The 25,145-nt window shown below is 47.7% G+C and overlaps 10 protein-coding genes across 10 annotated transcripts in view; 6 read left to right on the top strand and 4 right to left on the bottom strand.

Annotated features, from left to right (window-relative positions):
- The first annotated feature begins 39 nt into the window (after nt 1–39).
- On the top strand, nt 40–978 carry BDV17DRAFT_248735 (uncharacterized protein). The gene is made up of 2 exons (XM_073756131.1): nt 40–347; nt 437–978. The coding sequence occupies exons 1-2, from the start codon at nt 118–120 to the stop codon at nt 690–692; spliced, it is 486 nt and encodes a 161-aa protein (XP_073621072.1). The 5' UTR covers nt 40–117; the 3' UTR covers nt 693–978.
- Nucleotides 979–1,085: 107 nt separating this feature from the next.
- BDV17DRAFT_248733 (uncharacterized protein) lies at nt 1,086–4,561 on the bottom strand. Its single transcript, XM_073756130.1, has 4 exons — nt 3,126–4,561; nt 2,546–3,073; nt 2,131–2,487; nt 1,086–2,051 (listed from the first exon to the last, which is right to left on the bottom strand). The coding sequence occupies exons 1-4, from the start codon at nt 3,926–3,928 to the stop codon at nt 1,406–1,408; spliced, it is 2,334 nt and encodes a 777-aa protein (XP_073621071.1). The 5' UTR covers nt 3,929–4,561; the 3' UTR covers nt 1,086–1,405.
- Nucleotides 4,417–5,866, top strand: BDV17DRAFT_278556 (Zn(II)2Cys6 transcription factor domain-containing protein; the record flags this gene model as incomplete). The annotated part of the gene is made up of 5 exons (XM_073759554.1): nt 4,417–4,517; nt 4,688–5,110; nt 5,165–5,452; nt 5,515–5,695; nt 5,741–5,866. The coding sequence occupies 5 exons, from the start codon at nt 4,417–4,419 to the stop codon at nt 5,864–5,866; spliced, it is 1,119 nt and encodes a 372-aa protein (XP_073621070.1).
- On the top strand, nt 5,848–6,803 carry BDV17DRAFT_3439 (uncharacterized protein). The gene has a single exon (XM_073764380.1). The coding sequence runs from the start codon at nt 5,984–5,986 to the stop codon at nt 6,479–6,481; it is 498 nt and encodes a 165-aa protein (XP_073621069.1). The 5' UTR covers nt 5,848–5,983; the 3' UTR covers nt 6,482–6,803.
- A 523-nt stretch (nt 6,804–7,326) lies between these two features.
- On the bottom strand, nt 7,327–9,113 carry BDV17DRAFT_248728 (uncharacterized protein). The gene is made up of 2 exons (XM_073756129.1): nt 8,637–9,113; nt 7,327–8,586 (listed from the first exon to the last, which is right to left on the bottom strand). The coding sequence occupies exons 1-2, from the start codon at nt 9,038–9,040 to the stop codon at nt 7,689–7,691; spliced, it is 1,302 nt and encodes a 433-aa protein (XP_073621068.1). The 5' UTR covers nt 9,041–9,113; the 3' UTR covers nt 7,327–7,688.
- Nucleotides 9,114–10,776: 1,663 nt separating this feature from the next.
- On the bottom strand, nt 10,777–13,068 carry BDV17DRAFT_278554 (uncharacterized protein; the record flags this gene model as incomplete). Its single annotated transcript, XM_073759553.1, has 1 exon — nt 10,777–13,068. One exon carries the CDS (start codon nt 13,066–13,068, stop codon nt 10,777–10,779), a length of 2,292 nt encoding a protein of 763 aa, XP_073621067.1.
- A 268-nt stretch (nt 13,069–13,336) lies between these two features.
- On the top strand, nt 13,337–14,299 carry BDV17DRAFT_278553 (uncharacterized protein; the record flags this gene model as incomplete). The annotated part of the gene is made up of 6 exons (XM_073759552.1): nt 13,337–13,357; nt 13,450–13,503; nt 13,569–13,640; nt 13,699–13,816; nt 13,872–14,026; nt 14,081–14,299. 6 exons carry the CDS (start codon nt 13,337–13,339, stop codon nt 14,297–14,299), a joined length of 639 nt encoding a protein of 212 aa, XP_073621066.1.
- A 4,671-nt stretch (nt 14,300–18,970) lies between these two features.
- On the bottom strand, nt 18,971–19,279 carry fma-AT (acetyltransferase fmaC; the record flags this gene model as incomplete). Its single annotated transcript, XM_073760810.1, has 1 exon — nt 18,971–19,279. The coding sequence occupies one exon, from the start codon at nt 19,277–19,279 to the stop codon at nt 18,971–18,973; it is 309 nt and encodes a 102-aa protein (XP_073621065.1).
- Nucleotides 19,280–20,126: 847 nt separating this feature from the next.
- Nucleotides 20,127–21,605, top strand: BDV17DRAFT_278551 (Alpha/Beta hydrolase protein; the record flags this gene model as incomplete). The annotated part of the gene is made up of 2 exons (XM_073759551.1): nt 20,127–21,265; nt 21,419–21,605. 2 exons carry the CDS (start codon nt 20,127–20,129, stop codon nt 21,603–21,605), a joined length of 1,326 nt encoding a protein of 441 aa, XP_073621064.1.
- A 2,359-nt stretch (nt 21,606–23,964) lies between these two features.
- Nucleotides 23,965–25,145, top strand: part of BDV17DRAFT_248706 (ankyrin repeat-containing domain protein) — a 4,163-nt gene continuing 2,982 nt past the window's right edge. The window contains exons 1-2 of the mRNA XM_073756128.1: nt 23,965–24,217; nt 24,272–24,747. Coding sequence (XP_073621063.1) covers nt 24,355–24,747 — 393 coding nt within the window. The 5' untranslated portion in view covers nt 23,965–24,217; nt 24,272–24,354. The remainder of the gene's footprint in view (nt 24,218–24,271; nt 24,748–25,145) is intronic.

The following is a 25,145-nucleotide window of genomic DNA, read 5'->3' as shown; positions in this document are numbered from 1 at the left end:
TCGATATCCCCCAAGTAATTAAGCAACATCATCAGCATTAGTATCACACTCGCTTTACCAAATCAATCGGAACCTTATTTCTTTTCTTTTCTTTTTCTTTTGATCTATCTCACCAAAATGAAGCTCACACTCGCGACTCTTGCATCCCTCGCTACCGCTGCCTTCGCAGCCCCCGGCGTCGCCCCCGCCGCCGCACCTAGGGCTACTCCAAACCCCTACCCCTACAGCATCGACGACATAACCCTCTACCACCTCATCGAAAGCAACACCTGGGATCTAACCATCACCGTAACCGCACGAGACTCCTACGGCGCCGCACTGGGCTCTACGACCTGCCACAGCGCTTGGTGAGTTACTTACCCCTTTACCACCCACTTACCCAGCCACCAACCCATCCAATTATTCGCCCTCCATACTAATACATATATCAATACAGGAACGAAGGCGCAACCTACGTCGCCCGCGAAATCTGCGCGGACACGCACTACTTCTTCTGGCTTCCCAACGGCGCGCCCGACCCAAACAACTGGGACGTTATCGTTGATGGGCCGGCGGGCCAGGCGGCAGGGAAGATCGAGTTTGGGCCGAAGTATCAATGTGCGCCCTATGAGGGGGAAATTGGGAATGTGGATATGGAGTGTCGGGATTATAATGGGGGGTGGTTCTTTTTGAGGGAGAGTGAAGGGGTTTGAAATTAGGCTTGAGGCTCGAGGCCTGACATTTGAGATTTGAGATTTTGTTCCAAGAATAAGCATATATTAAATAATATAGGCTATTCTTCAGTTTATAGACTTGTATAACTTCTATAATTTTCAGAGTACTAGCTAGTTCTTATATAAGCTTTCGTCGACCTTGGTGACCGCTAAGACTCCGCTTCAACGCCGAACTTACTATTAGCTAGATGATGACGTCCCTTACAATGCATTCCGTATAAAGCACTGTTCGAAAGGTTCTGGTACATACAAACACAGGGTTAGCTGTACTTAAGCCACAATTATTAACGTTGTTAGACATGAATAGAACTCTGGATGTATTGCTGGCTTATAGGTAATAGACACTAAACATTGGGTAAGCATAGGTAAGACGGGTAAGACTTCCTCGACACCACGGCCGAGGATACCTAAAGATAAAGAGCCAGGATCCATGCCATCAAGCTCCACCAGAATCAAGACACGACAAGCTACATAGCAGCATCAACAGCCTCTCGATGTAGCGCCTCAAACTTCCGAAGAACAGACTGGCGATTCAACCGTCCCTTAACCGAATGTTCCGCCAGATAGCTGCCTTCCCTTATGCGTGCCTGCAGAATCTGTTTCCTAGTTTTGGAGTGTGTTGCCGCATACAAGCTTTTCATCATCCCATGCGCCGGATATGCTACCAGTCCCAAGGCCGCTATGCTTTATTGTTAGCACAGTTGGCACGTAATCCCGGCAGACGAATGCAAGGTGAACATACCAGAAGAGACCTTGGTAGCAGCCCCAACAGTCCCCTTTGCAAGACCCTTCATGACCCCCTTCGCCCCCTCCTGCTGACCACCCTTATACGGCTGTGTGAAGAGCCCAGTCAAGCCCTCTGTCATCCCATGCGCGAAGTTCTTCCCTGCAACTGTCGCTCCGGATTTCCAGTCCCGCACCGCCCCATGGTCTTTGACCTCATCACCGTATAACCGAGGAATGGCCCTTAGCCCTTCACTTGCTGCTAGCGGCATGTCCACTAGCATGCCCTTATACCAGTATCCGACTACCTTGCCCAAGCTTTTCGCTGATGTTCCCACTGCTACTCCAGTGGTCTCCCACTTTGAGGTGCTTTTGGTGCTGGAAGGAAGAGGAGGAGCAATGGAGGATGCTTCACTTGATGTGCTCGGAGACCGGGAGCAGGAAGCGTCCATCTCCGAGGGGCCTGCTGGCGCGCGACGAAATTCCTGATATGGACGGTAGAAGATATTGCCAGTGGCCTTTACAATATCAGTTCCGGTACCGAGGAGTGAGGACGTGGTGCCGGTGACAGGGTCCCAGCGCTGATTCTGGATAATGATCGGGGATATCTCGTATCTGTTCATTTCATGGAATCAACTTTAACTCTGCGCGGACTCACGTCAAGGATAAATGGATAATGGTATAGTATACTCACGGCTGAAGGTCGCTTACTTTAACCCGGTGATGCTCGACAAGAATGTGCGCGGCGACTCTCGACATCTTCATCTTCACGGGGGCCGTGGAAGACTTCTTATATCGCCACACTGCAGGCTCGGAGGTAAGCTGGCATCGCATCCTATCTATGGGTAGATTGCGATGGAAGGATGCAACCGCCGCCGCGACTCCGTATTCCTTGCTCATTCGGTCTGCGACGTCTCGAGCCGCAGCTTGCGCAATGGGCTGGAGGCAGAACCGAATGGCCTCTGCGAGATTATGTGCATCAAGGGATTTATACGGGATAGGTTCCGGACCAAGCCTGCGCGTGGCAACCATATTCCCCCAGAAAGGCTGACTAGAGACATTCATTAGCTTACCAACATGCGTTCTGTTGTGAATGAGGAAAGACATACTCGCCAAAGAAGGGTACAATGGCCGTCGCTCTCCCAAAGCGCAGCCCACATGCAGTAGTTCCCGCGCCTCCATGGTGAACGACGGCGGCGACGTGCTGGAATAACCATTCGTGGGGACAATCTCCCAGGTAGAACACTTGGTCATCCGACGAAGCATCTTGGCCGAGGTTACTCCACCCCCTGGATATGATTGCACGCACACCTAACGACTTGACAGCGCGGAGTATCAGGTCCGTCATAGCGGCCGGATCGTCGATCACGATACTCCCAAAGCCAATGTACACGGGCGGATCACCGGCGCGCAGAAAAGCGTCGAGGTCCGGGGGCGGGGTATACTCTGGAAGAGAGCGGAAGAAGAAGCCGCAAACATCGATATGCGGACCCCAGTCTTGTGGTTTGGGCATCATGGATGGAGACCAGCAGTAGGTAAATGGTACCTTGAGGGTCTCTGCTAGGTTGGGCCCTTCCGTGGCTGGTATAGGCTCCATATCCAGAGAAGCCCTCCAGTCGTTGATTACATCGCCGAGTCTAGAATCGGTCAGCATCTAGAATAAAAGGCAAAGCAGATTGTTTACCGCACCCTTGCCACGTCATCCACTCGACCATTCCATACGAAACATAGTTGGCGGTTCTCGGCTCAGTCGTTGAGTATTTCAGGTTCGCTAGAGGGTGCGGAAACGTTCGCGTACTGCTCCATGGCATCGTAAACATCAGGTGGAGTGGAACAGACAGGGCCTGGGCACAATGAATGTGGGCAAAACTCGGCGGATTGGCGATAATTGCATCGGCGACAAACGGGGCTTTAGATACCGGGTCATCACTAATACATGAGTCCCAACAGCCATGGAGCATCTCCGCTACCATGGCACGCTTGCGCTGAATATCCCCGTTCTTCAGACTATTCATCTGGGGTATCAATCCCGGGTTTTTGACCATATATGCCATTAACTCCGACGGATCGCCACCAATGGGGTAGAATTCTAGACCCGAGTTCCGCACAAAAGATTCAAATACCCCATGCGTAGCTAGTCGAACTCGGTGTCCATGAAGCTGCAGCTCGTTCCCAAGCGCGATAAACGGCTGGACATCGCCACGGCTACCGACGACTTGAATGACGATGTTCAGTTGAAGGTCGCAAGCAGCCCTTTCAGCATAGGGGGGCGGTGGTGGAGGGGTAGGTTCCTCTTGCGGGAGAGGAATTAGCCTGGCGACTGTTCTGCAAAGCTTGGAGTCAAGATCGACCTCGACACGACCATCATCTACCCCCGTTAGTTGAATCGCAGCATTTAATAGGGCGCGTGGTTGAGAAGGTACCTCTGACGTTTGCGCCACCCGCAGGCCACCCAGCGGCTTCAAGGACAGAATATCTTGGTGGTTGCTCATCCATGCTGCAGACTATCAATGTGCTGTGCAACGTGGGAAACACGCGTCTCGAATTCTTTGACAGACAGAAGAGCTTCACGGAGCAGACCCGATGGAAAGCACCTGTGAGCGTTTGGGGAAGAAGCAAACGATCGTCATGGCCCACAAGGAAAGAGGTTTGGCGAATCAAGAGCCGACAGTTCCGCGTATTGCGCTGATCATGAATTCGGCACGCTAACCTATGGATCATGTCGTCTCTGTATGCCCCTTCAGGTTTAGACTAGATCTAACCCTAAGTGATGGTTCCATTGAGCCAATTGTCGCTGGCCAAATACGCGTACAGTGCCCGCGATTATTGCTCACTAGAATTCCAGAAAGCGGCGTCTTGTTTCTGATGTACTTCGCATTAGGTATAAAACTGACTCAAGGGGGTAGACCCAAACAGAGCTTCAGACAATAGCCGGATACCTCGAAGATGGCCGAATTGGAGCCCCTGAAGAGTGGCTACTATGTTTGGCAATATGTGCCTTCCATGCCTGCAGCGATTATTTTCCTGGCTCTCTTTCTGGCCGCCACGCTTCTACATTTCTGGAAGATCTTTCGGACGCAGGTACGCTTCACGCTTCCCTTTGCTATTGGTGGCATCTGTGAGGGCCCGATCCAATGATACCTTTGTTCTTACTGCATCCATGCGGTCTTAGGAGCATGGTCCATCATCCAAGGAAACCTCATAGGAAGTCAAGGAAAGGTTGCATCGAATGCAAGCGGCGTCATGTAAAGGTATCTCTCGCCGCAGAAATTCGATCGCGTAGGGATTGGAGAAGCTAACACTATGCGCCAGTGCGATGAGAGCCGTCCGATATGTGCGAACTGCAACATTTCAAAGCGTCACTGCTCATATGGAGATCTGGTGTCGAAAGCGTATCCTCTGGTCCAATCGCCCCGTTCAAACATACCATCAAAGTCCCGTGCTCCGCAGGGCACCGATAAAACGCCTGTCAATTCACCATCAGGCAGCTCCGATGTCCCTGGAGCAAGCGACGACAGCCTGCCAGTCAACAAGCTGCATCTAAAATTATTCCATCACCTCACCTCTGATATCCTGGCCTTCTTTGGCTTCGAAAAGCTCTCTGCTGGGTTTTCTACTATTGAAATGACCAAAGTCATATTGGCTGCGCCATTCCTGATGAACCAAATCCTCGCGTTTTCGGCATTACACCTGAGCATTATCCGACCACCACAGCAGTAGTTCTACAGACACCACGCCGCCCAGCTACAGACTCATGCGCTCTCTGAATTCAACAGCGCTAATATAGACATCACGCCCGACATCTGCGTCCCGGTGTTTTTGTTTTCTTCCATCCTCGCTATGCACATGCTCTGCGAGAAGCTGGTATTCCGCGCAGGTCCCTTTGAAGGGTTCCTGGATGACTTCATCCAGTCACTGCGGCTGCATCGCGGGGTCCGCGCTGTCACCAACCAGTTCTGGCATTTGCTCTTGCAATCCCCTCTTAAGTCCTTGCCCGAGGTCGAGGTCGAGGCAAGGTCTTGGACCAAGATGTCTCCGGGCACGAGTGCCTCGAGCTGCAATCTCGAATAGATGCTAGCCCTATGGACCCAGCTACGAAGGAAATATACCGACAGGCAGTCGAGGATTTGCAGAGGGCTATCAACGGGACCCGCAAACACTATACGAATCTATCCGCAGTTGGCCCCATCCTGTCCTGGCCGGTCCTGATTCCTGATCGGTATATAGATCTTTTATCAGAGCGCCGACCCGAAGCGCTCGTCATCCTCTCTTAATTTGGTGCCCTGTTGCATTTGCATCGTGAGATGTGGACGTTTGGTGACGGGGGGCTGTATATTATCTCTTCCGTCAAGCGCTACTTGGGGCCTTTGTGGGGGGATTGGTTGCGATGGCCGAATCAGATTATTGATCAGCCCTCAATGTACGACTAGTTTGGTAATCTATGATATTACGTGGTCTTAGTTGGGGTCTGCTTTCGGACTGCGAGAATGTGAGCAGCTTATCTTCAGGGGAAAAGCAGCAGGCAATTGCATCCCTGCAAGGTTATAATGTACAAGAGGACTTTTGACAGCATTTACTCTCTTGTCCATCCCAAGCAACAACGCTATTTTGGCAGCACGCTTGTTGAGATCTTCCTTAACAAGACAGTAATTGATGCTTTCTTCCGGCACCCATTCTGGTACGTTGAAGAGGAAGTACATCCCAGCGATAATGACGACGACGTGCCCTGGGACAAGATGCTTCTGCTCGGAAAGAAGCTGGAGATGTTACATTCACAGTTCTCGAACAGTTTGGTTATTGTCCTCGTTATCTTAGAACTAGTCGCCTGGCTTCCGACATCAATTCCAGTATACAGCGAGTACGCGCAAGTTCGGCGAACCATCACGACCTGTCTATATAATCTAACTGTCTTTATCATGGCCCGGCCCGTGGACCTGCACTTCGGAGAAGCAATGAAGGGTCATCGAGACGCCGAATACAAAGCAATGGCCGTTGACCTGCTCAAAAACGAGATCTTCCTCTCCCCTCTTCAAACCGACCGATAAACTAGACAAGTGACCGAATTATCTGGTTTATATTCTGCCTCCGATAGCCCAGTCCGCCGTAACTATGATGTCGCAGGTCCCGGATCTCAGATTTTGTCTCCTCGAAGATCTCGATAGTAAATTCCTGAGTTCGTCCACCACTATGACAAAATACTGGCTCTACCTTCCGAGCAGCCGAAGTGAAGGGAATCGGCTTCTTGCATTAGCCAATCCATACGTGTTCTCAACAATGAATAATTTTTCAAGTATCAAATCTTAATACTTACCAAAATTATTACATATAGCAAATCCATTTTGCCGCTTTCTTGGGGGCGTTTATGCCAAATCCAGTATCTGTAGGATTAATTTCTGTATTCATCTCAATGTTTGTTTCTTTATAACACATTGAGTCCTGATATCGTGGCCCTGCACTCATGCCGAATTAGTAAAGTTGTTGGGATAGAACTCTGATGTTCTATACTTACTATCTTTTTTCATGCACCGCTGGAGGAAACTTTAGAGAAATGTAATAATAAATATTGATAGAGTTAGCCGTAGAATCGTGCAAGGGTCAGGGGAAGAGAAAACATACGTCTTGTTGGTGAGGTCCAGCCATTGTAGTCGTTGGTTTGAATACTGACAACCTCAGAGACTAACTGTGAATACTGATATGCTGCTAATCTCCTGCGCGAGACTTTCTATCGCTGATATTTTCGGCTCGAGAGAGGCTGGTGTCTGAGGTATAAAAATAGTTTTTGATATGTATTGCTTCAGGAAGCCCTTTTCTATAAGTCCGGCTGCTATTGTGAAACCATCCAGGAACGGCTAGGGTTGAACCACATGTTCATCTAGGAACAAGACATGGACTTAGATCCGCGAGCTGATTTGGGTGCGGCTACAGTTTATTTCATACTAAAAAGTTGATCCACAGTTTGAATGATTTCTTGAGATCACAGGGAGTCAATTGAATTGAAGAGTTCAAGCTGCTCATCCGTGCAATACAGCACGGGATATAGAATTTGCTGGACCTCTTATGATAGCACTCGTGAAAATTCAAGAGTCCACCTGGTATCCTTAAAGCCATAATGTGTGCAATGCTAACTATGATTGGTAGGTAACGGACGATGACAAATCACAGTTGATTTAAGGTATTCCCATTTTTCGGCTCGAAATTAACAAAAGCCAATACCTTGCTCGAAGGGACTTCGTTCCATTTCACGCATTGAAGTTAATTCTGGTATTTTGCACCGTCCGTCACCCGTTTCCTCATTTCATTAGGAGACGGTGTACTAGATTTTGAGCTCGGTCCAGGCGACTGCTCATCGAAACCAGTCCTAGACGAAACGGCATGTGTGCGCTGTCTAGTGTCATAGACAAATTGCGGATTGGCAGCGCTAGGTCTGGTAAGGTCAGATCCACTAGTTAAAGCCCCAAAACGACTGTTATAACGCTTTTCAACCAAATGATAAAGGTCCCCCGACGCCATTGAGCCAACCAGCTGTGCCGAGTTTCCTTTAGAGAGCGCTTTTTCGACATCAAATAGATCCGCTAGAGTTGTCACTACTACCTGATCGCTCTCACCATCAGCAACCACCTCGCCAATTTTGAATATTTTCTGGTTGGAGACATCGCTGGCCACTTGGCACACCTCGAGGCACTGCTTTGAAATATCGAGATCTTCCTGTAATCGCAATCGCTCATTATTGTCTCCAGAGTCCCCATTTACTATCAAGTCTTCTAGGCGTTTTTGGAGGTGCCCGATGATCTCCACGAAGCTCTTTTGATTTTCATCCAGAGCTTGGCGTGTGAGCCGCTGCACATTGAAGCGCTGTTGCACGGCAGCTTCACCAGTAACGTTCTGAGATGAGTCTTGACGTAGGACTGATTCCCGATTGGTCAATGATTCGATATAAGACCTTGCATCTTCACAAATACGAAGACATTGCTTGGTAACCGCTCTCTCGTCTTTTAGGTCTATGTTTCCACCTAAGCCATCATTATTTTCGATCGTAAGTCTCGCTAATTTCTCGTCAATGCGCTGCAAGTGCTCCTCGAGACTATATGATGTATCCTTGACCATCTCGTTATACTCTTCAAGGACTTTGTAGGAGACTTTAGATGTACGCCTTAAAAAGATGTTAGTTAAATTGGAAGTAGACAGGGAGTTGCAACTAACATTGTAATAGTACCGAGTCCGACTGATATTGTGGATTTATATCCTGCGATAGTGTCTATAAACTCGTTGATGTCGCCCCTCATGAATTCCATTCTTGTCCAATCTCGAAAGCCTGTCTTTGACTTTCCATTAAAAACTTTCAGGGAATCTTCAAATTCGCGGCATAACTGGCTGCATCGAGCTGTCGGACCTTGGAGAAGTGCGAGTACTGATGCGTCGGTATTGACAGCGTGTTCCAACAAATCAAGGATCTTGGAGAGATCCTCAAGCTCATTTTGGAGTCTGCCTAAAGTTTTGTTGCGCTCTTTGAAGCGCCTAACAGTTTCCTTGAGCGAGTTTGTCGACTGAATGGCCGCTGTAACAATAGCTAGCACTGACGCAGTAATGCTCACGGGGTCCGCCATTTCTGATGTTCGCCGGGGAGAAGAAGAGAAATGAATGCTTGCGGCTGAAGGTGGGGTGGTGGGAGACGTTCAAATACCGTGCTTCACCGCCTGACGATAGGCCGTGGCTCGTGACTTGGCACGTTTTCCACTATCCCCTAATGGGACACAGGCCGCCAGGGGGTAAGTCCTGGGGTGTCTCTATCTAGCTTTCAATACATCCAAGGGACTTCACCGCGTTTACATAGCTGCCTGGGTCGGATGAGCTCTGCTATCGCAGGTTGTATATCAATGCCAACTGCGTGGGTCCGCCTCCACTCCATGACCCATCATAACTCCGCTGAATCGGAACCATCCAACGATCGGGTCTTGTCAGAGGGTAGTAGCCGCCAGGGTTCTATCACGTGACCGTTGGCCCTCAAAGCCACGGAGGTGAGAAGGAATCAACGAGCGTGCTCCCCACAGGTTTGGAAGTACTAGAGGGGCAACAAAATGAAGCAATTCAACCACATACAGTATTTCGAGCAATGTTGGATATCCTGGCTCCCTGACGCCCATCAGCACATGGCAGCTGTTTTGATGAATTACTTAAGCTATGAACAATTTTCTATTCCACCCGCTCAGACCCGAGAAGAATACAGAAAGCGGCGCGATTCCGGAGACTTAGTCAGAGGGTCGGGTATATAACTATACCAGAAACCCATGACTTCTTGGACCTGCTGTAATCCGCTCCTGAAGAACACAGTTTCCAACCTGTTGCTTCTGGTTCCATTTGAAGACGGGCAGAGGGCACATTGGGGCGTCCCTCCAAGGGGGTTGGTAATCGCAAGAGGAAGCACACGGGACTTGGGTCTAGTAAAGCTCACCCGTTTGAAATCGAAAGCAGTGACGAGGACGACGATACTAGTGATAGTGATGACAGTAGCGGCGGCGATAGGGGCTTATTCTCCATGTAGAGGTCAGTAAAAATCAAGCGTGGACTTCGGCCATGAGGCTTATCTGATAAATTTTACTTTGTTGACTGCAATTCTTCAAGGCATCCATTCAAGCCAAAAGAAGCCTGGCGGCGCTTCACAGATTTGACTATCTGGTACATTCGTCGATACTTCTTGGCTCACGCCGCTACCGGCCGTTTAAAGTGTCGAATTCGCTTTACTGGTTCAGTTGCAATAATCTCATCAAGAGGAATGCTTTTTCGTGTTGAACCAATGCCGGCTGGTCAGATATCTGCATAGCCGCTCTGGGCGGTCTACTACGCAAGCTGGGCGTTCCAGCATCCTAGGATGCCGGAAGCGAGCCAGTAGAAGGTTGTCTGACTGCTCAGGGTGGCTGTTCCGTCCAAAGAAAGTGCTCACCGTTCCTTAGTCTAAGGCAGACCCGGCTCGGGTTGTATTGGTTGGCTAAAGACACGATTGGAGCACAGTCGAGTACAAACAAGGCTCCCGTGCTGGCCCGTCGCTGAAGTATAATATAGTGTTTGTATTGTTAAGGCTGCCTTTAAAAATAGAGTCTCTTTGACATGGGCAGCTGGCCTTTCAAAAGGGCTGATCCTTACTGCCCAAACATTAACCTTTTCTGCGATCCTTGGTATCGATAGTAGTTAGTCAGGAGCTCTCATCAGGGCGTGGTGAAAATAGCCACAGCGTAGCATCGGGCCCCTAGAAGCCACCTGGTCCTACCAACTACCTAATTTCTATTATGGTAAAAGAAAGATCCTTCTTTGAATAAGACAGGAACCAGCTACTCTAAACGGACCATCACGTGGTGCAGGTAGCAGGTAGGCTGGACAGGCGCCTTCGTTTATTCTTCCGCGCCCTCGCGACATGACATAGATTGCCAGGCGTTGGTTGAAGGGGCCGGGGCCGCTTAGGCTGCTCGAGCCACTCCACGTCCTCTAAGTCAATGACAACCAAACGTCTGGTAAGATGGTCCCATAACATATTACGCCATTCTTTGTCTTTGTGGACAACACCGTGCGATCGGAGGATGGACAGACACTTATTGCGCTCTTCGTGGAAGAAAGCCGAGTTTTCGTTGTTGATTATTTGCTGAAGCCTAGTTCCAGACCAGCTCAGGATCATCATATGCGTCATTAGTTCACCGTGGTACCAGTATTTGATGTTTGGCTCAAAGTCGCCTAAACAGATTGGAATTTGATCCCCTTGCAAGCTTTGGAGGCAACGATAAGTATCCACTTCTGCTTTAAGAGCATACTCCTTCTCCTTTGTTGTGGCCTTGATAAGCACAGTATACCCGTGAGATAATAGGGTTGCTTTCAAGAGATACCCTGTCCGACCTCGGATGTGTAGTGGCTCAAACCCCTCGTTTCGATTCTGGACAAGTTGACGGTGCAACTTGCGCGTAAACCCACACGGGTCTATTGAATGCCGCTGACCACCGTGGCGCTGCCGATTGGGACACTCATTGTCAAGGGGACCTCGGTTGGCCATACCACGGATGCAATTCATGGTGCAGAATGGTCTCTGCCTGTTGTCCTGAGAGGGTGCCTCTTTGTTTCTCTGGTCATGCGACACCTGCTCGCGTCCGCCAGTTGATTGACGTTCGCTACCTTTTCTGCGGCTTGATTTGTACGTGGCTGGTGCGGTAGACGGCGAAGACAGTTCTTCGTCACTGTCGTTACTTTCGCTTGGAGAGCCTTCTGGGGTAGATACACCTGGATCACAGCGAGCGCGGGAACGTGTATTGTGGATCTTTGGGAGCGGTTTCCAGCGCGAAGGTCGATAATTAGAGGGCGGCGGTTCCTTGCGTATTGTTTCAGGGATATGGCGCAAGACATCCAAGTATTCGACTTTCCAAGTTGAAAGCTGTTCATCTGCGGTATCATGCCATTCTTGAGGTGGAGCTTTGGCTGCCAGCGCTTGGAGGGTGAACGCAAGCATCTGGCCCACAGCAGTCCGGTGGATGCAACTCTTGTCGCCCGCCCGCACGTCTTCGTTTGGAACACACAAGTAGTACTGAAGTATAGTGGGATCCGCCGGAATATGCAAAAAGACAAATGCCTCCCCTGTCCGAATGCACCCGTACGGAATCCCCAGGTCGTGCATGTATGAGAATATCTGAGTGCCAACAGCAGCGATAAGATGGGTGGCATGAAACTCAAAGGTGTCGCCTTCCTGATCAATAACATCGCGCGCCAGGTCAACCTCGTGCAAGCCCGCAACTAACTCAGCGACCGTGAGCTTATGAGGGGCCTTAAACTCCACCGCGTAAAGTGGTGTCTGGTGCTCGTCGGCTATGACATGAACACAGGACTGATCAGCGCGGCGATTGCGTCGCCTTCCCAAGTGATTCCTCTTTTGACTTTGCGCTATTTGTTTGCCCTTCCCTTTCCTTCCATCTCTCCCGCGATTACTACTTGTTGATTGATCCAGGGAGGTTGAGTTCGCGCGGTCATAAAATGCCACTCGACCCTCTATACCAAACTCCTGTCGCAGAATTTCATCACCCCGTAAAGCCTCGATAATGTGTTCAACAAAGTTATCAACGGTGTCTCGCTCGAAGTTTCGTAGAGTTGCTTCTGAGTAAATCGTCCGGTTCCGGATGTTCGTTGCGACGTAATCTAGCTGGGTATCAGAAGGAAAGAGTGGACGTGAGGTAAAGTCGACTGCACGCTCGAGTTTCTCCCAGATTTGCTCTTGGAGATCAGGAAAATCAAGCCAAGGGACTATCTGTTTGGGGAAAAGTCGGTTGACTGGGTTAGTCACGTTGCCTTGGGTTGTCAAGGTCGCATCTGTTTCAACTCGAATCTCCCGCGATAGAGATTCGTGGCAGTGGTCGAGAAGGTGAAACAGGGTATTAGGTTGCAGTCGCTGCTCTGCCTCTTGCTGTCGCTGTTCTGCCTCTTGCTGTCGCTGTTCTGCCTCTTGCTGTCGCTGTTCTGCCTCTTGCTGTCGCTGTTCTGCCTCTTGCTGTCGCTGTTCTGCCTCTTGCTGTCGCTGTTCGGCCTCTTGTTGTCGCCGTTCTGCCTCTTGCTGTGCGTGCCTCGCTTCCTCTAGTTGACGTCGTAACTCAGCAATGTCGTCCTGCATAGCTGACCGTAATCTCGATATCAGGAAAACTAGCGGATAGGGACGCCCCTGCTGGGACACTGGGCGACGGAACACATGACACAAGAAGCGACGCGGCAACCAGGATACAGCTCAGCCGACCCCGTGATTTTAGTGGGATGACCCAAACGGATTAGTAATACTCAAGCGACTCCAAAATTAAATCACATGATCCACAAAAATCAAAAAAAGGGTTTCAGGTCACCCCACCCCTTTCATACGCTTACGGTTACCCATATTACCACCCAAAATGGCTGCCCTTCGGGGAAATGTAAGTTTTCTTGCTTTATTTATACTTTCTAACCAGTTAGAAAGCATTTGAATCGCTCAAGAGTTAATAGTTACGATTAGAAGTGGTATCAGTGGTATCTTCGAGAAGTCGGAAGCGGAAACCTGCAGTTACCTGCATACGAACAGGTAAGCCTTGTGTTGAGTTCCTAAGCTCTTGGTAACTGCTTGCTAACTGAACGGTAACTGCTTAGAACGAGAACTGGGAAATCAAAATCCATTACGGAGAGATCTTCTGCCGCGTGGAAGATTGTTCGAAGGCGACTGTAAGTTCCCCCTCCAACCACTCTACAACTGCTTCCTAACTGCTTGCCATCCGGTTAGCATAAGTACACGGCCACCAACAACCTGCGCTCTCATATTGCGAGTCACGGAGAGCACGCGCTACCAGGCGGGAACCTTGGGGGCCGAGCCTCCCAGAAAGAAATCGACGAGGCTGCCAGTATGCCCGTTCAACTGCTTGGTGACTGCTTGCTAACCGCTTGCCAATCGGTTAGGATGGTACAAGAGCTTATTTGCTGGAATCGAGCCGAACAACGCTGGTGCCGCGCAGACCCCCTCGACAGTCTCCCACGGCCGGAGCATTTCGATTGACAGCACTTCTCCGGCTACCCCCTCCCTCCCCCCCTTGCCCCGCAAGCAGGGTGGTTCAGTAAGTTAACTACTTGATAACTGCTTCCCAAGCGCCTGCTGACTGGTTCAACAGATCCATATTACGAACATGCGCAAGCAGGCGGTTAATCTTGGCGGTACTGTCCCTTGCGAGTCTTGCAGTAACCGGAATGACTGCTGCAAAGACATAAATAAATATGATAATTTTATCCTTTTCGACTGCGGTAATATACATCCTACCCCGGCCGCCCGTTACTCTACTGCGAATACTGAAACTACCGAAACTGAAGGTGCAGAGGAGAGAACTGATTAGCAGCTACTTAATAAATAGTTTAGCCCTTAGTTCTTTTTCATGACTTCACAAGTAGCAGCTACATCTAGATAGCTAGTGATACTAAGTGATTTCCAACTGCTTAGCAAGTATTTAAATGGTAGATTGTAAAAGGAATTTCGCGATGTGTAAGGAGTTTATGTATCGAAAAAGGTCTTGTTTATAGTTATCAGTAATTAGCAAGTTTGACTGCTTAACAATCACTTGGGAAGTGGTGGGCCAGCTTTAACAAGCTAATCTATAATATATATATTTTTAAACCTGACGCTTTGAGTAGAATATTCATTAAACTATTTCCTAAGTAGGTCTCTTATAAGTATAAGTAATATTTATAATAAAGTTCAAAAGGTTTTGTATTGATAAATAAAATTATACTAAGATTAGGAATCTAATTGCTATTTAACCACTTACTAACCACCTGCCAACCACTTAGATATCACCCGCCTGCTCATTTTGTATCCTTATCCGACGTTCTATAAGGTCTAGTTCAAGCCTTTCATTTTCTAGCTGTTGCAAGCGTGCTTTCTCTTCCTCCTGCTTAAGCTCTATTTCAAGCTTTTTAATCTGGAGTTCTTGCTGTCTTTGTTCAAGATTTAGGGCATTGGTGGATGCAACACGCCGAAGGTCCTGCGAAGACTGGATAGAACTAACCACTTGCTTAGTACTTATAAACTAGTTAACAACTAGTTTTTGGGAACTTACTGACTATCACTATATCGGGCAGACCGAGATCGTGATCTTGTAGTGCTTCGGGGCGCTTGTGCAGGCCCTATTTCCTCAATAGAACTAGTAGATAAAACAGAGCGGCGGCGCTTCCGGCTTCCTACCAAAGCAGTTAGCAAACGCTTATGAAGTGGTTGGCGTTATATATACTATCTCTTTGCATATGGCAGAGGTAATTTGTCTCCATATTGGAAGTCCGGTATGAATGGTGAATATTAAAGTCTGTATAGCCTTGATACTGCATAATATCATCCTTATCTAGTTTTGCAGAGCTGGTGTAAAGGAATAAAACATTAGCTAGTTAGCAAATAGTTCGCAGGCAGTTACCAAGTAGTTCCCAAGTACTTACTTCTTTACTGCCTCCACTAATGTTAGGTATCTCCCCAATGCGTTTGACTTATAATGGGATTGCTCGACTGCATTAGTATGGTTGCGAAGCCTTCGAAAATATATATTGGGAATTCCTGAGCATGCTTCGTTCAATCCTGCTTTTATAACTGGGATTCTTTTATGCGCAGCCCAATCTTGAACTGGCTTGGCCTCGTTAGCTATAAGCAGTTAGCAAGTGCTTGTGAACTGGTTACCAGGTAGTTATCACCAATAAATAAATTAATTAGCTGATCATATTCAGCCTCTGATTTGCAGTCTAAAAGGCTCATCATACGGCTCCAAAGGGCAGACCCTTTCTTTTTTGTTCCAATTGCACCTAAAACTGTTCGTTGAAAGTGAACGCGGCAAAAGACTAGTAGATGCTGAGCTTGCCATGTAACACTCCGGTGTTGCGGATCAATTTCATGGAGATACTGACCAAGGCCTAACCAGTTAGCAAGTGGTTTGCAAATAGTTAGTAAGCACCTACCAGTATACTGCTTATTATCCATATCAACAATAATACCATAAATCCCAGATCCATGAATTGAATCAAAAAGAACAGGTTGCTGCGTAATATTTTGTAATAAAGCAAATACCCGTTTGAAAAGGAGATAGTAGCCGTGGGTAGTATCTTGATTGGTAAACACCCGGAGTAACGTAATAACTAGTTGGCAAGTAGTTAGCAAGTGGTTACGAGGTACTTATGCTTTCTTACCTTTGCACTGGTCAGGTAGAAATGTTGCAAAAAGGACCTCATTCATATTCTTAGACCGAAGGCGCTTATAAGACATGTCTACCTCAAAAGAGGAGAGCTTGGTTAAAAGCTCAATCTGCTTTTTAAACCCACATATAACCATAGTACTCTCGGAGTCATGGTATATCTCCTGAACATACTCCTAGGAAAGAAAGCACTTGTAAGCTACTTCGAAAGTACTTGTAAACCAGTTAGGAATTACTTACATTTATATGTTGGTCAATTTGCTTAAGGAAAAGTAACCCATTAATATCCTGGCCATTTGGATATGAAAGTAGGCGTTGTTTTTGAATAACTGCTGAAATTTTATCCTTATTTGCGAAGGATAAATGGATCTCAGCAAGTGTCGAAGCATTATACTGCTTACAAAATATCTCAAGCTGTGGACTGCGAAGAAATTGGGCTTGTAACTAGTTAGTAACCACTTACTAACCAGCGCCCAAGTACTAGACAAGTACTTACCTGTTGTTATCGCAGGATCTTGTATTTGCTGTATAATTCTTTTAACCCCTTGTAGGATTCGCTCTGGGGGCTTTGTTGGAGGTGGTGGAGGATGCTTGTGTATACCATGAGATATAAATAAAATATATGGACACTGACCCAGGTCCACAGGTACAAAGGCATTAAAAGTAACATTACACTTTGTATGTTTAAATTTGCCTGCACCTTGTGGATGATCACGGTCTTAAGCGCTTAGCAAACAGTTCCCAAGTACTTGTAAAGTACTTACCACAATACTTTCTCCGCGAAGTTAATGGTTCGAAAGCACCACACTCCTCTGCAGCTGGGAGAATACCCTTATTAAAAAGGTCTTCAAGAAAATCCAGGTCTAACTGTGTATGGCCTCGAACTGGTCCTCGATGATGCTTTGGTAAGGGATCAAATGTTTCATTAACACATCCAATATAAGGTTGGTATTCACCAAGGACATCCTAAGTAGTTAGTAACTAGTTGGCAAGTACCTTGCAAGTAATAGCTTACTGGTATTAAATATCGTTTGAAAACTGGCTTGCATGATGAAACTTGATCTATACACGCACGACCTGTCCGGAAAAAGGTCACCTTTGAGCGGAAATAGCTAGAACCAATTAGCAAGTGGTTCTCAAGCAGTTGTAAACTAGTGATTACCTATATGCATTTCGCTTGGCCTCATTATCTAGTGTCTGGGTTTGCTGTTGAGACTGTCGGATCTTATTCCAAAGATCGTCATCAACCAAAGTATGATGGCTAGACAAAAGTAAAGGGCTTAGATATTCGCATGTATAAATACCCGAGCACTCCCAAGACCATCTATCAGCCTTGCATAATAGAAGTGGACAGTATATAGGCCGCTTTCGTCCCTTTATCTGATGTTTCGCATATTGAATCTAACCAGTTGGTAAGCAATAGCCAATTACTTAAGAACCAGTTACCAACTACTTACCTCATGTAAACTTTGCACTATTTCATCGCGCGTGCGACCTCCTGCAGCAATAACATAAGTATAGCCTTGAATATGACTCTCTGGATACTCTGGTAAGTCATTAATATACTGAATTCGAAGCGTTGTAAGAGGTGATGTTTTCGCATTAGTCAAGGGAATGGGAATATATAGTTCCTGTAACGAGTATTAAAAAATCAGTAATTAGTTACCAAGCGGTTAGCAACTGATTACAAACATTTTCGGGTTCAGTATTTGTGATATCTTCTTCACTTGTTGTAACATTATCGCCAGTACTAGAAGCAGTATCCATAATGCCGAAACCACTTGGCAAGTGGTTAATAACTGATTGTAGACTCTTGTAATTCGAAGAATGTAGAGAACGCAAAGGTAAGAAATGTAAAATAATATCAGAGCCACTGAAATATATTGAGGTGGGTCGCGTGACTTGAAAATGCTGACAAATTTGCGACGCAGTCACGTGGAGGGGGTAGGGGTCATCTGACCCTTTGCAAAAGGTGACGTGACCTGTGTACTCCGCGGCAACCTGTGCGATTGTTTATGTTTGATTACCTAATGTACCACGCACGGACTTCTGCCTGCCTTAGGTAGCAATTAGTGTCGGAGCATACTGCCCTCCAGTACCGCCTGCCACTGGGAATCAGTTATGCTTAGTCATTACTTAGTAAGCCAGGACTTTCTCTTTCGATGACGCGCTTGTTAGTTATCATTGACCAAGGCGCTTACTGTTCGTGCCTAACTGCCTGCTGTGTAAGTTAGTTGGCGGAGGGCGGCACTTTGCTTCGCTCCCTCTTTGTTTCGAGCAGAATTGGGGAAACGAGAAAAGTATTATTGTGGTCTTTGGGAGTCAGTAGTAAGTATAGCTCGCCCAATAATGTCTCGGGTGCTGCAGTAGCCTGCCGGCGACAGACGCGGTAGAACTGGCGATGGCGGTATTGGGCGGTCGGTGGCGGCGTGTTTTTTTCTTTCCTTTTGTAAATAAGGACAATCGAGATATGGTTGATGTAACCCGACCAATAACAGGAATAGTCAGTACATTGCTTACCTCTTGTCCTGCTACCGTGTGACTACGTGCAAAAGTGATACTCGTCAAAGCCATGACCCTGACGATCGGGCGCTGATTGAGCACCCAGGAGTGGCCTCTCCGGAAAGCAACACCTTGGAAAGAAGACTGGAGGATGCGGCCCGTGATCCGGTAAATACAGCAGATGAGGTTGAAGAACTCCTTGACGATATGCTTGCTAGGCAGGCAGAAGTTGGGGCTGCTAACTCTGCCACGGAGGTCCAGGAAGACCAGGAAGACCAGGTGCTCCAGGAACGGGCTAATGCCCGTTCCCCAAGCCTCAACAACCATGCCCAGCACCTAAAACCCCATCCTCCTCTTCAAAAGATCCAACTGCCTACTCAAAATACTCCCTACATCCCCAAAAATCCAATCCAAATGGCCCTTCCCCTTCAAAATACCCAACTCCTTCGGCTCCAGCATCGCCTCAAAACAACCTAACTGGTCCTCCGTCGGACAGGAAACATCAAACTCGGGGGTAACCATCATAGCCGGCGTTGGCGCGATATACTTAACCACGTTGAGCACATTCCACGTCAGACTCTTATAGTATGTCTGCACGGAGATGCGGTTCTCCACGGGGGTACCGAGGCGCTCGAGCACGGGCATCATTTCCGCGGCGAGTTGATGACAGTGACGGAAGTGATGACAGTAAGCAGGAATCCACTTATAGTATCCAGAAATGAATGTGGTTCGCATGTATATATCAGTAGCATTCTCTGCGGCTCCCCAGAATCGCAGTACAAGCAGCCAAGAAGGTTCTGACGACAGTAGGGATGGTGAAATGTATGTCATGAGATTTCTTTTCATGTCATTTGAAATTTTACGGTCCACCCCTAGACGACAGGACTACTCGTATTGACACAATCAAGCGCCCCAAGGCATTCCTCCCTACATGGTAAATGATTGGCACTGCCGGGATAGCCGTAAAGTAATCCTGTCAGGAGTGCCTAGGTAAATTAGCTTCAAATTAGTAAATCGATATGTAAAGTATGATTCGCCATGCCTGTAGGTTGCTAGTTCCTGAGAGCCAGAGCTGATTTGTGTTACGTAGGTATTGAGGCTGTGTGCATGCTCGTGAATGGAGGAGATTAAAGAGTTCGCAGTAACTTACGTACGTACGGTGGGTGATTGAAAGCTTCAGGATGCTTGCTCTTCCGGTGGCGCAAGTAAGCTCTTAGATGCAGCAAGGCTAGGTCGCTTTGGGAATCCATTTCGTCGGGTTCGGAGCTTCTGGTGGGGTGCGCTAACATGGTGCCAGTGGCTGAAGGGGCTCGTCTAGGAGAGATCAAATAACTGTATCCGAGTCAGCCGCACTCGGCTTTCGTCCCGACACGGCGATCGATTGCGCTTTGATATAATCATATAAATATTGAGTTGGCATCCTCTGCCAGGCTCTCTCCCATCAGCCATATATATGCATCTACAATACACGACTTAATGCGGGCCAGCAAAAATGCTTGAATATGCGGATCCGAACGCAGTCCCTAATGATTGGCGCACTAGACAGCCAGGCTGCGCCATTTGGTGCATTATTGCAATACCTCGTGTCATCCTGTTAATCATATCTTATGGCCTCCTCTACATCTTCAGTCCTCTACGCCCAAACACCCAGTGGACCTACACACAGGCTCTTCGGACGCAGCTTATCAAAACCGCCTTTATTATCATCAGAGAAATCGGCTTCACCCAATCGCTGACACTGGAAGCCGGGGACACGGGTGATAAATGGGTGACTATCAACCCAGCTGCAGCGAGTGCATACCGTGGACCATTTGCCAGCAACCAGAATGTTAAACCGGAAGTTATTGGAGGGACTTGGTATCCGGATGTACCACCATCGCCAAAACAGCAGTCAGACGGCTGCGACAACGACGATGATAACAACGTGGTCGTTTTGTCTTTCCATTCTGGATCATTCCTGTGGCTCACAGGACGGCCAGAAGATTCCGGGGATGTTGCTGAAATGACCAATGAAGCACTGGGTCCCGGTACACGCTCATTCTGGCCTCAATATCGGCTTGTAGGGGACAAGAAAACCCTGACCGGCTACCCAGCACCCATGCAAGATGCAATCACTGCGTATATATATCTCGTCAAAGACCTCGGCATCTCCCCGCGCCGCATCGTTCTCGCCGGCGATTCTTCTGGTGCCACCACCGCGCTGGCTCTCGTGCGCTACTTAGGACTATTCAACACGCTCGCCCCGCCGCAGAACGCAGATGTCGAATCAGGTTTTGATCTTGCCAGCCTCCCACTGCCCCGGGCATGCCTTATGTTCTCGCCATCGCTCGAGTACTGTCTGGAAGGTGACAAATCCGCTATCCTACGAAACCGAAATTGCAAAACGGACTATGTCGACGCGCCGCTGATGGCGTGGGGAGCAGCAGCTATTGCGCCGCCGGAAATTGTGCGACTGGATGATCCATATCTGTCACCGGCGCTGTATCCGTTTGCGACGCCCGTGGCGCTATTTGTGCAGGCAGGAGGCGCCGAGGTGCTTTGTGATAGTGTCAGGAGTGCCGTGGAGCGGTATCGCGCGATACCGGGGAATGTGATTGAGCATTTGGAGGTGCCGGATACGCCGCATGATGTGTATGCTGTTGGGGTGCTTCTGGGGTGGAAGAAAGAACAGGAGGAGACTATTCACGCGGCAGCGAGCTTTGTGAGAAGACATTTTCGATCTACATGAAGAGTTGCATTGTAAATATACTTTATACATATATATATATATATTGACCTGAACAGGTGGCTCCCCTACCAAGAACTCTCCACCTTATTTGCTACCGATTTCTTCAAGCACATATTTGGCGGGACATGGGAACCGATTCTTAGGAATCATATAGTCTTGATGCAGTGTCACTTGGCTAGGATTGGTTATGTTAAGTCTGGACATGGCGCCAGAGCCAAGCAAGTCTTGAGCAGGCCTGGATAAGATGTCGAATCGGAACTATTCTTAGATGCATGGGAGCTCAAAATGTTGAAACCGGACGACCCGAATAGGTTGGTCTTATTTTCGGACAAGCTAGGGGTAAATAAGTCGAACTCGGACGAGGTACCAGAGCTGAACAAGTCAGAGCCAGGAGTTAATAGACCTAATCTAAATAAATTAAAGTTAGAAGAGGAACTAAAGCTAGACAAGCTAATATAACTAAACTATATAATTAATTATATAGTCTTACTGCTGTCTTTATACTATATCCCCTTGTTACAATTAAACTTGTCCTTGTTACCTTCTTCGGGGTTGAAATCGCTTCGAGCCTCTCTATATTTATAACTGGAAGACCTCTGACCAGCGAAGACCGCGCCAAGGGTCTCAAGGGTTAACCAGACTATCAGGCGTGGTGTCCAGGATACCTAGAGATATAGAGGCCGGGGCCTTGGGTATTAGTCTGGATATATATCTATACGTGTACTAGAGTAAGTTAGTATATCCTGTGGATTAATTAATTTTTTTTCTCTTATATAGTTAACCGGAGAAATAAATACCCAAGTTAGTCTTGTATCCATGGTCTTGAGACCAAGCGGGGTATATAATATTTCTGCCAAGACTATTAAACACCCCTATAAAACCCTGATAATCTCTCCCAGAGGGAGGATTGTACATGATTTTATTCTAGAGTAGGAATCTACTACAAGATAGGAACTGACTAGGAGTAGGGACCGACTTCAGAGAGTACAGGGTAAAAATCTATAGCAAAATAGGGACTGACTAAGGGTATTAGGGGAGCAAGAATCGCCTGCAGAATAAGCAGTGATAACAGAGTATAGAATAGTTAAAGGTAAGATAGTTCCCAGGAGACCTCCGGCTCCTGGGAGTTCATGCATTTGATCTTAGTAGGCTGGCTGGTGTTGATTTGGAGTGGACAGGTACTGATACAGAAGTTGACAGCGGTGATGACGATACGGCGTATCGGGCGGCTAACCCGAAAGCGACAAAACTAACGACAAACGGGAATTCACAGGTCCTCGCTTTACAATTTAAATCAGACCTCACATTGACAGCCAGTCCAGGCAACAACATTTTTTATGGCCATGTTAGGCGCCGGTGTTTAAAGTCATGGCTTAGGTAGCCAGATCTTCGATCGATTACTGTAAGAGAGCGGGTACTTAGATTTATCGCTAGGATAAGCGTGATCACTCTAAGCTCACCCAGTTAATGCTTACTGCGCTCCATATAGAACTTACTTCTGCTAGACATGATACATACGACCACAGGGTGTGGAGAACAGGGCTTCCCGTCCGCTCAGCCGTACTTAAGCCACAATTATCAACGCGGATAGTATGTTGCTGCTTCTAGGGGTGAGAGACACTAAGACTAGGGTGAGTGCAGGTGAGATGGATGAGAACAAGGTGAGAATATTACCTACTTGAGCGAGTGGGGAGTGAGAAGGGTGAGAACTAAAATTCAGGCTACTACTATATGGAGCGTCACGGTAGGCGTAATTACTCGACATCAACCACTAATAATATCAAAGAATTAAGGTCTGATTCTCTCAATCTAGCTGCAAACGGTGGTTTAAATACACAGATAATAGAGACATAACTTTCAAACCGTGGAAATAGCAGAAAATTCTGCATAAACCTCGGTGAACGGACGTCGTAGTTCTGATTATACTAGATAGGCAGGTCTTACATACGACTAGCGGTCGTACACGGTCGACAAGTCTGTAATTCTGCACTCCATTTTTTGTTAACTTGCGGCAACTGGCAGATCCAACTAGGAAGGTCTTGCAGGAACTCCGTACGAATCATTGCTGTTCGAGGCGCAAATACCCATCCTGCGCAATAAATCTAACGTGGCGCTTCATCAGCTATCTGGCGATTCTTCAGAACAAAGCGCTTCGCACTATTCAGAAACTTAGTTAATACGGAATCAGTCCCCCTGTGCATATTAGTAAATCATCATCGGCTTTCTCCTGTATCACTCACTGGTATATCTGCCTGGAGAAGATCAAGCATGCCCACCACCTCTGGTATAAGACCTAACAGGCTCATTGCTTCCAGCCAGTGAAGAAAATGCTTTCGGAGGAATAGCTGTACATCCTCGATCTCAGAAGATAAACCCTGACTTTGTTTAATATGGTGTATCCAGTAGCGACAAGAGTATTGTATTTCTGGTGGTAGATATTGGCGCCAAGGACTTGGTCGTTGATGTCTGCCCAACGCGTTCCAGGGCATCAGGTCAGCTGAGGTCGATATTTCGGTCGGTTGTGCCCTGACCAAATAACCCCGGCAAAAAAGTGGCTGGCTGACTGCAAACACATGATTGTGAGACATGATTGGTGCACTGAGGCGCTATTCCGATTTTTCTCGCTGATTCATTAATTGCTTTTTCGTGCGTCGTCTAGCTTGGATCGAGCCGCGCCATCCTGATTGCAACTTCTGACCTCGTGCAAACCTCGAGAACTACGAATATCCGCCAGAGAGCGGCGAAGTTCTGATGAGAATTTAGTTGCGAATCAAAGTCAGCGCGAGTGCTACTATCGGCTTTAATAACCTATGCGAGTGGATGCCACCCCAGTATATTGAGTCGGAAATCCCAAGGTTGTATCTTGTCGTCAACATTTTGCAAAAAAAAAAGCTAATACATTATGACAGGTGCTATAGCATATAAGGACATCACTAAGTCAGAGAAAAGAACTTCTCTCCAGGCAGCTGCATTAAGGGAATATCAAGAGACTATGGAGCTACTTCTTGACCAGGGAGCAAATGTCGACACCCAGGGTGGTGAACATGGAAATACTCTCCTGGATGCCGCCTATGATGGAGATCAAGAGACTGTGAAGCTACTTCTTGACCAGGGAGTAGATACCAACGTCCAGGGTGATTATTGGACTGCTCTCCAGGCTGCTGCATACCATGGACATCAAGAGATTGTGAAGCTACTTCTTGACCGGGGAGCAGACATCAATATCCAGGGTGGTAAATATAGGACTGCTCTCCAGGCTGCTGCATACATGGGACATCAAAAGATTGTGAAGCTACTTCTTGACCGGGGAGCGGATATCAATATCCAGGGTGGTAATTATGGGACTGCTCTCCAGGCTGCTATACTAAGCAGAGATCAAGAGATTGTGAAGCTACTTCTTGACCAGGGAGCAGATATTAATATCCAGGGTGGTTTTTATGGGACTGCTCTCCAGGCTGCTGCACTAATCGGATATCAAAAGATTGTGAAGCAACTTCTTGACCGGGGAGCGGATATTAATATCCAGAGTGGTGATTATGGGACTGCTCTCCAGGCTGCTGCACTAAGCAGAGATCAAGAAATTATAAAGCTACTTCTTGACCGGGGAGCGGATATCAATATCCAGGGTGGTTATTATGGGACTGCTCTCCAGGCTGCTGTGATTGGGGATAGTCAACAGGCTGTGAAACTACTTCTTGACCGGGGAGCAGATATCAATATCCAGGGTGGTATTTATGGGACTGCTCTCCAGGCTGCTGCATACCATGGACATCAAGAGAGTGT

This window comes from Aspergillus undulatus (genome assembly GCF_047715775.1).
Source record: "Aspergillus undulatus strain CBS 261.88 unplaced genomic scaffold BDV17scaffold_1, whole genome shotgun sequence".
NCBI classification, from domain to species: Eukaryota; Fungi; Ascomycota; class Eurotiomycetes; order Eurotiales; family Aspergillaceae; genus Aspergillus; species Aspergillus undulatus.
Note: the sequence above shows the minus strand (reverse complement) of the source record. Positions and strands in the feature narration are given on the sequence as shown.

Coding starts and splice junctions, on each gene's coding strand:
- BDV17DRAFT_248735 (XM_073756131.1), top strand. CDS start 118: ATGAAGCTCACACTCGCGACTCTTGCATCCCTCGCTACCGCTGCCTTC. Junction 348..436: donor ACGACCTGCCACAGCGCTTG/GTGAGTTACTTA, acceptor ATATCAATACAG/GAACGAAGGCGCAACCTACG.
- BDV17DRAFT_248733 (XM_073756130.1), bottom strand. CDS start 3,928: ATGAGCAACCACCAAGATATTCTGTCCTTGAAGCCGCTGGGTGGCCTG. Junction 3,074..3,125: donor GAGTGGATGACGTGGCAAGG/GTGCGGTAAACA, acceptor GACCGATTCTAG/ACTCGGCGATGTAATCAACG. Junction 2,052..2,130: donor AAAGTAAGCGACCTTCAGCC/GTGAGTATACTA, acceptor TGAAATGAACAG/ATACGAGATATCCCCGATCA.
- BDV17DRAFT_3439 (XM_073764380.1), top strand. CDS start 5,984: ATGTACAAGAGGACTTTTGACAGCATTTACTCTCTTGTCCATCCCAAG.
- BDV17DRAFT_248728 (XM_073756129.1), bottom strand. CDS start 9,040: ATGGCGGACCCCGTGAGCATTACTGCGTCAGTGCTAGCTATTGTTACA. Junction 8,587..8,636: donor GGACTCGGTACTATTACAAT/GTTAGTTGCAAC, acceptor CATCTTTTTAAG/GCGTACATCTAAAGTCTCCT.